Source organism: Chiloscyllium punctatum, chromosome 32, assembly GCF_047496795.1.
Source record: "Chiloscyllium punctatum isolate Juve2018m chromosome 32, sChiPun1.3, whole genome shotgun sequence".
Lineage (NCBI taxonomy): Eukaryota > Metazoa > Chordata > Chondrichthyes > Orectolobiformes > Hemiscylliidae > Chiloscyllium > Chiloscyllium punctatum.
The window spans coordinates 48,083,443-48,098,200 of record NC_092770.1 but is presented as its reverse complement, the minus strand read 5'-3'; the positions used below and the strand labels follow the sequence as shown (position 1 = coordinate 48,098,200).

At 39.4% G+C, this 14,758-nt stretch overlaps 1 protein-coding gene across 8 annotated transcripts in view; it reads left to right on the top strand.

Moving 5' to 3' along the window:
• LOC140458145 (serine/threonine-protein kinase WNK1-like) overlaps positions 1-14,758 on the top strand; it is a 157,853-nt gene that overhangs the window by 99,390 nt on the left and 43,705 nt on the right. For all 8 annotated transcript variants that reach the window (XM_072552289.1, XM_072552296.1, XM_072552297.1 and 5 more), the window contains 3 exons: positions 3,699-3,756; positions 4,600-4,734; positions 13,256-14,664. In XM_072552289.1, coding sequence (XP_072408390.1) covers positions 3,699-3,756; positions 4,600-4,734; positions 13,256-14,664 — 1,602 coding nt within the window. The remainder of the gene's footprint in view (positions 1-3,698; positions 3,757-4,599; positions 4,735-13,255; positions 14,665-14,758) is intronic.

Sequence of the window (14,758 nt, the reverse complement as noted above, 5' to 3'; positions counted from 1 at the left end):
CTCCCAAGTCATGGTCACAGTTTCTAGAGGATCTTTTACTTTGGGATCATTTATTAAATCTGCCTCATTACGCATCACCAGATCACAAATAACCTGATTTCTGGTTGGATCCATAACCTATTCTTCGAGGAAACGCTCACGAATGCTCTCTGAATTCTTCTTTGTGACTATCTCTGTCAATCTGTGTTTCTCTATCTACATGAAGGTTAAAATCATCTTTGATTCATGTGTTCTTTTTGCATTCCCTCATTATCTCTTGATTAGTGTCTGTCCTGCTGTAGAGTTACTAAAGGCTAAGTTTTCTTGGACTTTCTCATTATTTATGGTAAGGTTGTCAATTCACGTCTCTGATCAGCCAGTTCACCATGGGCCTTGCTGTTGTCTTAAGAGTAGCTCCCTGCAGTCCAGAGTTCTTCTGGCTCCAGAAATGTTCCAGCTTTGCAATCTTGCATCTAAAATTCATAGTTAGTTCTTCAGTTAATATTTTTCAACCCTTTTAGCTAAAATGTAGAAATTCAAATGAACTTTGCTGGAAAGAGATGTTTTGTATTCTGCAGCTAGATTGCTCAAAGCACACAAAAAAACCCCTGCTTGAAATATAACCAGACCCTCAATGTACTTTGCTCATTTAATTCCAATTTACCAGTTATTTTCTTTTGCCTGTTTCTTATCTCTTAGCTTGGTTACTGGATCATTTTTTGGAAGCTAGGTGGTTTACCAGAAATAATTTCTTAAATACCTAAATTTTAGAGACTACTGTCTTTGCATAGAAACACAAGCTTTTCTCCTCAAATGTCGTCGATGTTTAAAATTAGTATAGTAAATCAGGAGAGAAGCTGCATAAACTGGCAACCAGCGAAGATAAATTTACAAAAAGTGGTGAAAGAACCAGAAGGGAGTTGATTTTTTTTTAATGCCGTGAGCTATAATCTGGAATAGATAGCGGGAGCAGCCTTAACTAATTATATTCCTATATTTTGCTTTAATTTGTGTTCTTCCTCCCTGAACTATGCCTTCCCCAGAAATGAATAAACTGTCTTATATAAAATGCGACAGAACAAAGTTTTATCTAATTTTTAGTTTTTCTTACTAATTAAATTAAAAATTCAGATTTTTATTTGGTTATTTACCTACCTTAATCATCTCAAAGCCAGGACATTGCTGCAGAGTTTCTGAGGGCATTATCTAGGCCCATTTAGGGGTGATTGCACAATGCTTGGGACAACTTATGACCTTGAATATGCAAGAGGCTGCTACCTACATGCAGCAAGACTTGATTATTTCCAGTCATGACCCAATAAGTGTGAATTGTTATTCATGCTGCAGAAGTACTAGAACATGGCTGTCTCCCAACAAGAGAATTGAAACATCTTCCCTTGATGTTCAATGATTATCACTGAATCCCCCAAAATTATCATCCGAGGAGTTGTTGTTATTGACCAGAAATTTAGTTAACACAGCCATTTAAATATGCAGGGTACGACAACTTGGTTCCTGATATCCAAAGCCTGTGCAAGCCTTACACAAGTCATTTAAATGGTGGAATGCTCTCCACCAACATAGCTGAGTGCTTTTCTCAAAACACTCAAACTTGACAACTTGAAGACAAAGCAGACTGCTTGCTGTGGCACTGCAGCAACGGCATTTACTGCTGCAACTCTCTAAATGTCCCTTGATAGCAACTTCCAAACTAGCATCTAGAAGAACCAGGGCAGCAGGTACATGCAAATGTCATCACCTATAAGTTAAGTTCCAAGCTAATCAGCATTCTGATTTGGAATTAAGTCACCATGTGTAGGTCAAAATCTGAATCTACATGCTTCTGATGGACTCCAACTGTTCCAAAAATCTGTTCATCACCATCAGCATGAGGGCTATTACTGATGGGCAACCAATGCTGTTCAGTAGCCACTGGTATGCTAAACATCAGTATTAGCAGTGGTGTAATGATTTCAGGCAGAGATTGAGTTGTTTCTAACAAATCTTGTTTGGTCTGGTCAATAGAATTTTGACTCCTGAATTAAATGTTCATCTAGACTACTAAACCTGGGATAATGTGGAGAAGTAGTAGTGACCAATATTCCAATTCTTGCACTTCCTGGAATGGCATCCAAATGAGTTATGGATCTTTGACAGTAATGGTCTCTCGGTCCACTGAATAAACTAAAAATGGAGATTAAAATTTGCACTGTAGTTGTGTGTGACATGTTGAGCACTTGATGAATTATGGGATACTTGGTAAGGTAGTCGATATGATAGAACCATAGAAATGTTACAGCATGGAAAGAGGCCATTCAGCTTTTTGTGTGTGCTAGCTGAATAAACCAGTTACCCTGGCCTTGCAAGTTGCAACACTGCAGGTGCAGGTTCCTTTTTAAAATAGCAGTTCTTCCTCAGTCACCAAACTTGGCAGTGAAACCATAACACCAGCCATCTTATAGATGGTAATGTTTTATTTCATGGCACCTCTAATCATTCTACCATTCACCTTCTATCTATGTGTTCAGTAATTGACCTTTCCAGCAGAAGTAACATGGATTGAAGGGCCTGTTAGTGTGCTGCACAGTTCTACGTTTTATGAACCAGGTCTTGCCTTTTAACACTGGCAGACCATAAATTATTTTGTATACCTCGGTTAAGTCACTGATCAGACTTTTCCATTCCAAGGAGAAAAGAAATACTAGCTATTCAGTCTCTTATATTTGGAACATTCAAGCTTTGGAAATAGTTTTCTGCTCGTCTGAGAGAGAGAGAGAGCAAGAGTGTGTCTGTTTGTGTAAGGGGCAGTGAGAGTGGGAGTGTCATGCTTTGGAACCATGAATCAGAAGTCTGTCAAACAACCACACTATTTGGAAATGGCAGGTGGCAGAATAAACAAGGTAAGAGTCAACATACTGCTTTTTCCTTCTTCCTTCTCCTAATATGAATTCTGATAAAATAGGGACAACTTTTGAACAGCTTCTTAAATTAACTGGAACACTTTGTCAGAAATAGAACACTTAAGTTAACAGGTTGTCATCATCCTTTGAGGGTACACACAGCAGAGTTGCTTTGCAGGACAGCTGTCTTGTGAAACTTGGCAGATTGTTTAAAACCTAAAAGCTTTTTCCAAAACATATTGCTTGTTTTATGAAGTTGTCTAAATTTTGTATCTCACCATGCATTACAACAAATTTGGTGAATGTTGAAATCTTATAAGGTGACCCAGTCACTGCTTTGCTTTGCAGGTGGGTGGAATAGTAATTGGGATGCAGCTGACGTAGGTGGTTTTGTCTTGGGTGATTATTGACCATCATCTTGAGTGTTAGTAAAGCTGCAGTCATCCAGCTAAGTATTCTATCACACTATTGAATTTTGCCTTGTAGATTGTGGGCAAGTTTTGGGAAGATAGCAAGTGAATTAGTTGTTGTAAATTTACCTGCCTCTGACCTGCCCTTTTAACCAGAATATTTATGTGGCCAGGATGGTTTCTGTCTTACTACCCTTCCTAAATTATTCATTCTTGCTTGCCTCTTCTGACTTGAGATTGCAAGTTGCAAAATTATGGTGATCTTCTAAACTGTTACGCCCCATTTTCTATTTCCTCTTTCCTGCCTTCCAACGTTGAGGGCTTTTTGCATTTATATTGCACAAAGGACAATTGGTTGTAACTCATTAAACAAATGCAGCCTCACTGATCTGTAATTTTTTCTGTGCAGAAAGCAGAGGGCAAATATAAACAAGAGGAGCCCCTAATATCAGCACCCATTCAGCTAGGTAGGTAACATTTATTTCTTCATTTGAAGAGTGGTTTAAAATATCTTTAATCAAGTTTATAAGTTTATGGTAGTTATGTTTGCTAATCTTCCAAGGTTAACATAATTATATGTCAGCTTACTATCATCCTCTGACATTGCTGCTAGTGTAAAAGAGAGTTTCTCATGAATCTGAACCTAACTGCTTTCAAAACCATCATAGCATAAGTTAGCATAGTACAAAAAAAATTGAAGACTGAGCTCGAATTTGATTTATAATGAACATTATAAACTAGTAAACATAGTTTCCAGTCTTTACATCACCCTGAAGTGGTCATCTTGATAGATGAAGCTGCACTCATCCTGCTGGTGAATTACTGTAAAGTTACCAGTCTCTGACCTATTGTAAGCTCTGTGATATATTATGGTCATGAAATAACGTGTCAAATATTTAGCGAAGTGATTTCATTATACATCTTGCTTCAAAATTAATATTCTTTTGAAGACTTTTTCCTTCACTCTTGTATACTCTGTTTCTCTTTTCTTCCCTACCTCATCTATGAAAGTTTATTGTATACAGCACTGATTAATCTGCAGGTGATAGTGATACTAACCAAACAATTCAAAAGGAACTAACAGTAACTTCAACTTCAAAAGTAATTAAATCATAAAATAGTGGATATAAAAGTTTTTTTTTGCTAAATTGCATGTCACAACAGAATGCTTAGTGGTGATGGGAAGTCACTGCAAGACTAATGTAAATGTATCTTCCATTAAAGAAGATGTTGCCAAAACAACTATAACGATCAATGTTGCATGATGACATTGTTCTGAAATTGCATTGAAATTTGTTTTGTTGGTATAGGTACTCAAGCAGGCTCTGCAACACAGGTGGTCCATTCTGCTGGAAGACGGTTTATTGTGAGTCCTGTCCCTGAGAGCCGATTACGAGAACCAACTTTCAACATGGGTGTCACTTCAATTAAAGAAATTCAAACAGGTACAGTGTTTGAAATATTGATTTGCAGTAATACCCTTCTTTACTATTGCTTACTGATAATTTTTGAAGTAATATTTTGTGAATAAATTAGTGACATTTCAGTTCTTGCTAAGCAAATGCAACATTGCAGTCAAATGCCTAAACATCATGCATCCCTTTCCTTTGAAGATAATGTTGGACTTAATCTCCCTGAAGAGATGTGAATTTTAACATTATTTTTTAAACTACTTTTAAAACTGTCATTACGTTTTGTTCTAAAATGTCCATTCAAATTGAAGCTGTCTAAGAAATCATGGTAGCGAACAAGTGTGTTGTTCGTTGAACCACCCTGAAAGCTGATCTCTGAATACAATATTTCTAAAAAAGAAATGTGGTTTTCTTAGACATGGTATGCAAGTCATAGAAGATTTTGTGAAGTTTCTTCATTCAGACAGAGCTGAAACAAAAACAATTTGTGGGCAAAACTCAGCAGATGTGTTAGCATCTGTGGGAAGAAAGCAGAGTTCGTGTTTAGAGCCAGACTTGAAACATTAACTCTGCTTTCTTTTCTCAGGTGCTGCTCGACCTACTAAGTTTTGCCAACAAATACTACTTTTGCTTACTTCCATGACTGGTGTACAAGGACACCAGAGTCTTGTTGCACCTTTCTGTTTCCCAATCAATTACCATTCAGGTGCTAATTTGAGTTATGCGTTCAGTTCTTACCACTGAAGTGGATAATCTCACCTTTATCCATATTATACTTTGTCCACAAGATGTTACATTTTCTGTTTCGTGCTAGAGAAATAGATTATTGAAAAGAATACTTCAAAGAGCTTAAGGGACCCCAGCACTGGTAGTTGTATAGTGTCAATGACTCCCAAGTATGTAGACTCTTAAACTACCTTCATGCATTTAATTTTAAGAGCTTAGTGTTCTTGGTTATTATTACAATGTTTAGGAAAGAAGAAATAATTTTTTGTTGACAGGTTAAACCTGCAAAAGAAAAAATGGTATAGAGAAGATGGATGACACTGAAGCAAACCAATTGAGGGTATATGAAAGAACAGGGGAATAGGTGGAAATATCTGAGGCATAAATAGAAGCATTTGAAATGAGGTGTCAGTAATAGAGCTGCTTGTGGGTGGATGGAGTTAAGATTTGCTGCAACCATTAGGACTAATCCAGAATATCGAATCAGAAATTTAGGGAATATATTGGTCAGAAACTCAGGTGGACAGAAGCAAATGTAGCTTTTCTACCAGGATTACCTGAGGGTAAAATAAATGATGCTGTGAAAGGTCAGTTGTACAGCAAGGAAGCAGACCCTTCAGTTAGGCTCGTGAATGCTCACCAGATATCTTCTGTTAATCTAGTCCCATTTGTCAGCATTTGGCCCATTTTTCCTCCAAGCTATTCCATTCCTATACCCATCCAGATGCCTTGTAAATGTAATTGTACCACTCTCCTCCACTTCCTCTGACAGTTCATTCCATACACATGCCATCGTCTGCATGAAAAAATTGCCCCTTAGCTTCCTTTTAAATCTTTCCCCGTCACTTTATACCTCTGCCTTCTAGCATTGGACTACCCTACCCTGGGAAAAATGCCTAGACTATTTACCTATTCATGCTGCACATGATTTCATAAATCTCTATAAAGTCACCCCTCAGTCTCTGACACTCGATGGAAAATAGCCCCAGCCTACTCAGCCTCTCCTTGTAGCTCAATCCCTCCAACCCTGGCAACATCCTTGTAAATCTTTTCTGAACCCTGTCAAATTTCACAACATCTATCATATAGTTGGGAGACCAGAATTGAATGTTGAAATCCAATTCAATGTCCTGTACAACTTTAACATGACCTCCCAACTCCTGTACCCAATGCACTGACCAATAAAGGCAGCCGTACCAAATGCCGCCTTCTCTACTCTGTCTCTCTCTGTAACACCACTTTCAAGGAACTGTGAACCTACACCTCAAGGTCTCTTTGTTTCGTGACACTCCTCAGGACATTACCATTAAGTGTATAAGGCCAACCCTGATTATAAATCCTGCCTGAGAAAAATACAGCACGTCCCATTTATCGAAATTAAACTCTATCTGCCCATGGACTCTGTCTAACTCCTCAGCCCATGGGCCCATCTGATCAAGGTCCTATTGTACTCTGAGATAACTTTCTTTGCTGTCCAGTGCACCACCAATTTTGTTCTCATCTGCAAACTTACTAGCCATTCCTCCCATGTTCATATCCACGTCATTTATATAATTGACAAAAAGCAGTGGATCGAGCACAGATCGTTGTTCTTGCCTACAGTTCGAAAACCAACACTCCACCGCCATCCTCTGTCTCCTAATTTGAAGCCAATTTTGTTTCCAAGTGTCTAACTCTCCCTGGATTCCATGTGATATAACTTTGCTACCAGTGTTCCATGCAGATCCTTGTTGAATGTCTTACTGAAGTCCATATAAACAATATCCACCGCTTTGCGTTCATCAATCATCTTTGTCACTTGTTCAAAGAAAAACTCAAGTTTGTGAGGTGCGATTTGTCATGCACCAAGCCATGTTGGTTATCCCTAATCAGTCTTTGTCTTTACAAATACATGTAAGTCCTGTACCTCAGAATCCTCTTCAACAGTTTATCCACGACTGATGTCAGACTCACCAGTCGATAAATCTATCTAAGATAACGTGCACAACCTCACATTTTCTTACATTATATTAATCTGCCAAGTTGTTGCTCACTCACTTAGTCATAGAGATGTACAGCATAGAAATAGACCCTTTTGTCCAACTTGTCCATGCTGACCAGATATCCCAACCCAATCTAGTCCCACCTGCTAGTACCTGCCTCCAAATCGTTTGTTTTCATATACCCATCCAGATGTATTTTAAATATTACAATTGTACTAGCCTCCACCACTTCCTCTGGCAACTCTTTCCATACACGTACCACCCTCTGCGTGAAAAAGTTGCCCCTTAGGTCTCTTTTATATCTTTCCTCTCTCACCCTAAACCTATCCTGTCTAGTTTTGGACTCGCCTACCCCAGGGGAAAGACTTTGTCTATTTATCCTATCCATGCCCCTCATGATTTTATAAACCTCTATAAGGTCACCCTTTAAGCCTCCGACGCTCCAAGGAAAACAGCCCCAGCCTATTCAACCTCACTATATAGCTCAAATCCTTCAACCCTGGCAACATCCTTGTAAATCTTTTCTGAACTCTTTCAAGTTTCACAACATCTTTCTGATAGGAAGGAGACCAGAATTGCACACAATATCCCAACATTGGCCTAACCAATGTCATGTACAGCCATAACATGACCTTCCAACTCCTGTACTCAATACTTTGGCCAGTAGAGGAAAGCATACCAAATGCTGCCTTTACTATCCTATCTACCTGAGACTCCACTTTCAAGGAGTTATGAATCTGCACACCAAGGTCTCTTTGTTCAGCAACACTCCCTAGGACCTTACCATTAAGTGTATAAGTCCTGCTAAGATTTGCTTTCCCAAAATGCAGCACCTTGCATTTATCTGAATTAAACTCCATCTGCCACCTCTCAGCCCATTGGCCCATCTGATCAAGATCCCGTTGTAATCTGAGGTAACCTTCTTCGCTGTCCACTACACCTCCAATATTGGTGTAATCAGCAAACCTACTAACTATACCTCTTCATTTATATAAATGATTTGGATGTCAGCACAAGTCGTGGACCCAGCACCGATCCTTGTGGCACTCCACTGGTCACAGGCCACCAGTCTGAAAAACAACCCTCCACCACCACCCTCTGTCTTCTACTTTGAGCCAGTTCTGTATCCAAATGGCTAGTTCTCCCTGTATTTAGAGAGATCTAAACTTGCTCACCAGTCGAACACCTTATCAGTCCATATAGATCACATCTGCTGTTCTGCCCTCATCAATCCTCTGTTACTTTTTCAAAAAACTCTAGTTTGTGCGGCATGATTTCCTGAGGGACAGGATTGACTATCCCTAATCAGTCCTTGCCTTTCCCAATGCATATACATCCTGTCCCTCGGGATTCCCTCTAGCAACTTGCCCACCACTGACATTAGGCTCACTGGTCTATAGTTCACTGGCTTGTCCTTACCACCTTTCTTAAACAGTGGCACCATGTCAGCCAACCTCCAGTTTTCCGGCACTATCAATGATACAAATATCTCAGTAAGAGGCCCAGCAATCACTTAATTTGTCTATCCTTATTTTCTCAATGATTACTGATTTATGATCCGTATATATCAGGGATATATATCTCTTCAAGAAGCAGTGACAATTCCATATTCTTTCCATTGTTGGTAAATTTTACGGAGGCATGGTGGCTTAGTGGTTAGCACTGCTATCTCACAGGAACCCGGGTTCGATTCCAGCCTTGGTTGACTGTCTGTGGAGTTTACACATTTTCCCAGTGTCATTGTAGGTTTCCTCTGGGTGCTCCAGTATCCTCCCACAATCCAAAGATATGCAGGTTAGGTGAATTGGCCATGCTAAGTTGTCCCATAGTGTTCAGAGATGTGTCGGTTAGGTGCATTAGTCGGGGGTAAACGTAGGGGAATGGGTCTGGATGGATTACTCCTTGGAAGGTTAGTGTGGACCTGTTGGGCCGAAGGGCCTGTTTCCACACTGTAGGGATTCTATGAAAGGACTATTAGAAAAGAGCCTCACTGATTTCCTTATATCTGATTTATCAACTTGTGACAGAACTGCACCTATTCCTAAGATACTTGTGTTAATTACTAGTTTAAAGGGTTTAGTGAAATTTAGAGCAGCCAGCACTTTGTTCATTTGCCAGGAGTGTTTCCAGCTTCTCTAAGTTCTCCTGACTACACTATCTGGGTTTTTGTTTGAAGCAAATCAATCATTGGGAGCAGCTGTGGTACTGTGGTGTGATACCAACTTGTGATAGGAGCTCCACATCCCCCAACAAAAAAACCTCATGATGGTTTATTTATTTGAAGGTCAAGAAACTCCAATACTTGTATCTTTGTTGTCCTTGGCACCACTTATCGTTATGGTATTATATGCTCTCGATAAGTTACTTGTGCTTTTCTAAATTCACTTTTGGCAAAGTTTGTTACTAAATTGACTGGTTTGTAATTTTCCAAATATGCACTAGTGGTCCTTGTAAATCTTTGTTTACACTGGTACAGCCTAAACTATAGTTCGGAGCAGTAGCTACCACTTGATTCATCAGTCTCTAAAAAATGGCAGGGGCATCTTTTAGCCTGAAAAGCATTACTCAGTATTGGAAAAGACTTGAGTGACAAAGGCAAATATTTCTCTTTAACTTGGGGTGTTGAAGGAATCTGCTGGCATCCCTTTATCAAATATATTTTAGTTTGAAATCTGGCATGTTATCTTTATCAATAGTGTTCCAAGTGAGAAATGGGTAAGAATCTGCCCAGTTATTGCATTGACCTTTTTGTCGTCTTTGCAGAATCTGGCTGACTGATCATGTTTCGACAAAAACTTGACTGGGGATCTTCACTACTTTGACCCTTTTTAGTTAGGTAGTTTACCAACATATCCTGGACTTATGCTCTCATTTGATCCTGTTTCTCTGGATCTAAAACATCTTGATGCTGTTATTAATTCAACATATTGATAGTTCATTGCCTGTACTCTTTCTAGCAGTTTGGGGTGTCAGTCAGTTTATCATCCTTTTCACTGTATTTTATGAATCTCAATCATGCTTCTGGCAGTTCACTGAGTACAGGCAATAATTCAAGCACTTCATTTCCTGGTTGATATGTTTGGAATTTGACCCACTGATCGTGTGACTTCATGGTTGTTTCAACTGCTCTAGTGATTTTTGAGGAATCTGAATGCTCTTGTAAGCAGCTCCCAGAACACAGATGCATCGTTTAACAGAGGATTTGTCCTATTCTTTTTAAAAACTTTGCTTTTGATTAGTTTCAGAGGACTTTTTTTTTCTCATGTCTGTGAATGGGTTGAAAAGAACTAAAACAGTAGGTTTGTTAGATGAATTGTGATGCTAAGCAACAGACGTTGGAGTCCTTTGTCCCAATTATGAGGATATTCGTGATCTGAGTTGCCTGCTGAGGATTTGATGTGTTCGTGCTAATGTTCCTTGTGTCTGTGAATAGATTGGAAAAGACTTTAACTGTTATATCCAGATATCCATTTTGATTGGAGAACTGGGTTAACTTCTCTGCCTTAGCAGTAATTGTCCTTGGGGTGTCCTCTGGGGATTGATCAACCTGCTCATAATTGTAAGGATGTATTGGTTTCCAGCTTTTATTAGGGTGCTCACATAGTTACCATAATACCCTCCTTCATGGTATGGGAATTAAAGTATTGGATTTATTGCATATTGTGGTTTTTCCACCATCGTGCAGGTGTGATGTGTTTTGCAGAACTGCTGCATGTACTGTGAAGACCAAACTCTCCTCCTTTCCAGTGGTGTTCAAAATGAGTAGGGATTACTCAGCAGTGAGGGAGTAGATGGATGGACTGGGTGGGAGATGGAAGTTTCCTTGTCCATATTTCACCTGACACTGTTAGATTTCATGAGGTTTGGAGTCAATTTTGAGACTCACCGGTCAACTTTCTCCTCCTTGTGTACCATTTGTATTGCAGTACATACTCAGGGATGTGGCTGGTGATGGTGTCTGAGACATTGTTTGTAAGGTATGTTTCTGGCTGTGATGATGTGATATTTTGTTTGATTTATTCTTTGCATGCCTCCATGTCTTAGGAAGAATTTGCAGTGTTGACCAAGTTGGATTTTGCCATATTGTTTCTGGTTCCTCATTTAGTACTAGGTGCCTTCTTTCATTCGTTGAAGTAATTCTCACTGGTTCAATCAGCAGTTATTGCAGCCCTGTAGAAGGTTGTGATGATGAGCTGCTTTCCTTGAGATGAAGGAAACCTCACAAAGCTGTTGGGTGGGCAGTTCTAGAATTTGGACCTTGTGGTAATGAAGGAATGACTATGTATTTCAATGAAGGCTGGTGTGCAGCTTGAATAGGAACCCGCAACTGGTATTGTTCCAATGTGGTTGCTATCCTTATTCTTCTAGATAGTAGAGATTGTAGGTATGGAAGATGTAGTTGGAGGAGGCTTGATAAGTTACTTGGTTTGTTCTTATTAATTTCTTTAGACTTCATAGCAGTTTGATTTATCTGAGTAAGCCATTTCAGAGAGCATTTAATTAAGAGTCTCCCACATTGCTGAGAGTCTTCAGTTGTGTAGAGCAGAGCAGGTAAGGATGACTGATTTCCTTTCCTGAAGGGCATTAGCGAGCCAAATGAGTTTTACAACAAACAGCAAGGGTTTTGTGGTCATATTTTATACTAACTGCTAATTCTAGATTTATGAATTGAATTTAAGTCCTACCAGTTACCAGGTGGGATTTAAGCCAATGTTCCCAGAGCTAGTTAGATGACCCTGTCACTGTGTCCCTCCTTTTTTGAAAAAAACCTGCAAAGAATACCCCTCCCAAAAAAAACAAATGCATAATTTGCTATTCTTTGTAGTCCAAACTAACAGTCAACATCAGGGATAAAATTAATTGATATTTAGAAAAGTCTGGGCTAATAAGTGAAAGTCAACAGCAATTTATTTTTAAAAAATGTTAATTAACTTGACTGTATTGTCTGCAATAATAGCGCTGATAAGTGTGGTTTGGTTGATATGTGTCCAGACTTTCAGAAGTCATTAAACCAATTATGACATTAGACATGTCAGTAAAATTTAAGCCATCTAATTAAATGAATAATGAAGCATGGATATAAAATTAGCAATGGAGAATAGTTGGTTAAAGTTCCGTAGGAGTCATTGTTTTTTGATATTTATTTAAGATCTGGACTTTAATATCCAGGATTTGCTATATGCAAGGGCTAATATCCTAGTTTCCAGATAGAAGAAATTTAGATATGTACTAAACAATGGATAAAATGACCTACTGATGAAATTGGCAGACATGTGGCAAAGAAAATGTATCAACCAAGTGATGCATTTTTGCTAGAAAAACATGAGAAGTCATATGAACTAAATGATAAAGCATTAAACAAGAGATGCATAAAGAGAGATGTGAATGGATGTACATAGACCTTTGGATGTTAGAATGAGAAAGCTGTTGAAAAAGCATGTTGGATCCTTGACTACTTTAATGTGGAAATCGAAGCAAAGTAGTTGGACTTTGCATCATTAATGACATGATTCAGGCAGTCACCTATGATGGACATAATTGCCCTTTGCATGAAGAAACACTTGTACACAATGAATAAAAATGGCCACTGTTACAAGATTTAGTTGAAAAGAAAATTAGTATTGCATTTCCTATTTTGTTTAAAGGCTATATATTAAACATCTCACCACTGTGGATTGTTCAGGAAGTTACTTAGATTAGATTACTTAGTGTGGATTCTTCCATTGATGCAGGAATGAAACTCTCACTTAAAAGGACAAAATAGGAAGATTTGAATTCACTGTTTAGAGGCCTTGTATTGTCAAATGCTGTTTGTTCTAATTGAGATGTCTTATGTTCTTTTACAGCTGGTTCCCATAGTCACAATCTAAATCTATCACACTCAGCTTCTTCAGTGAGCTTGCAACAAGCCTTTTCCGATTTAAAGCATAAACCATTTCAAGAAGGTCCTAATACCGCTCCTCCAATCTTCAATCAAACTATGGCACCATTTACTGTGGCACATCCAGAAATGACCAGTATTGGACAAGGAATTCATATCCAAACGGCAGTGTCATCATCAGCACCAGCTAGTCTCATAACTGCTAGTTCTGCGTCCCAAGCCAGGGTACAGAATATTCAGTCACAACCAGCTGAGTTAAGTAGTGAAAGCATTGCTGGTGTGATTGGCCCTAGTTCCGTATTGCTTCCTCCAACCTCTCAGTCAGCCCAGCTGTCTGTTGGTGGCCTTGCTGCTAATGTTAGTGTTTCAAGTTGTGTACCTCCGCCTTGGACCTGTCAGTCAAGCCAGCAACTAATTAGTGGTCATGTCACAAGTGTTTCAGTTGTAAGCTCGTTAGTGCAGCCATTAACATCACAAGTTGGTCAAGCTTTGATAGAAGAAACTAATATCAGTGTAGGACCTTCAACTTCTGTTACCCCATCTTCCACTGAAGCTGTGATTTTACCGACAACCCAACAGCTCAGTGGGGGACCTGTGGTCAGCTTGGCAGAATCTTCAGTTTCATTGAACTTGTTTCAGAGCCAGAAAGAAAATTTGTATAGTGCAACCCAAGCAGAAATTCAGCCAGTGGGTGGTAATATAATGACACTGGCAGTTTCCACCTCACCACCATTATTGCAACCTGTTTGTGGCACTCAAACTCCTGTGGTTCAAACAGTTACTACACAAAATGCCATCCTACCTCAAACAGTGGGCATTTCTGTGCCCCTAGCAACCCAGACCTCTGCATCTGGCACAGGAACTGCACAGCCTGTATGCAGCATTCCTTCTGTTCAACAAACGCTGATTCACAATCGGCCTCAAACAGCTTTTCTTCCAAATCAACCCCATATTCATTGCTCTGAAGTGGACATAGATTTGAACGCCAAAGGAACAGGCATCGATAATATTAAGACCTTGGATGAAAAGCTTCGATCGCTGTTCAGCGAGCATAGTGCTGCAGGCTGTGCTCACATTCCAGCATCTTCGGAGATGGGATTGGTTGCAGAATCCACCACAGTTGATAGTTTGCTTATTTCAGGAAAAGCATCTGCTGCTCCAGGAACTTCAACAGTTACTGTCGCGTCCTACCCAGTAACTGCCACAGGGTCTGTCATACCTCCTTCTAGTCTACCTCTTGGCCCAACAGGACTTCCTTTAACTGTCCAACAACCTTTGACTCCGGCCAGTTATACTGTATCCTTGACGAGTGTCATTACAACTGCAGGACGGCCAGGCACTCCACCTTCCAAGCCACCACTGGGCAGATTACCAGTAAGTTAACCAGAAGTTCAAGAAACTTAAGTGCATAATTTAAAAGTATGTGTGTGAGAAAGCAAAACAAAGAAGTACATGTAAATTAGTTCAG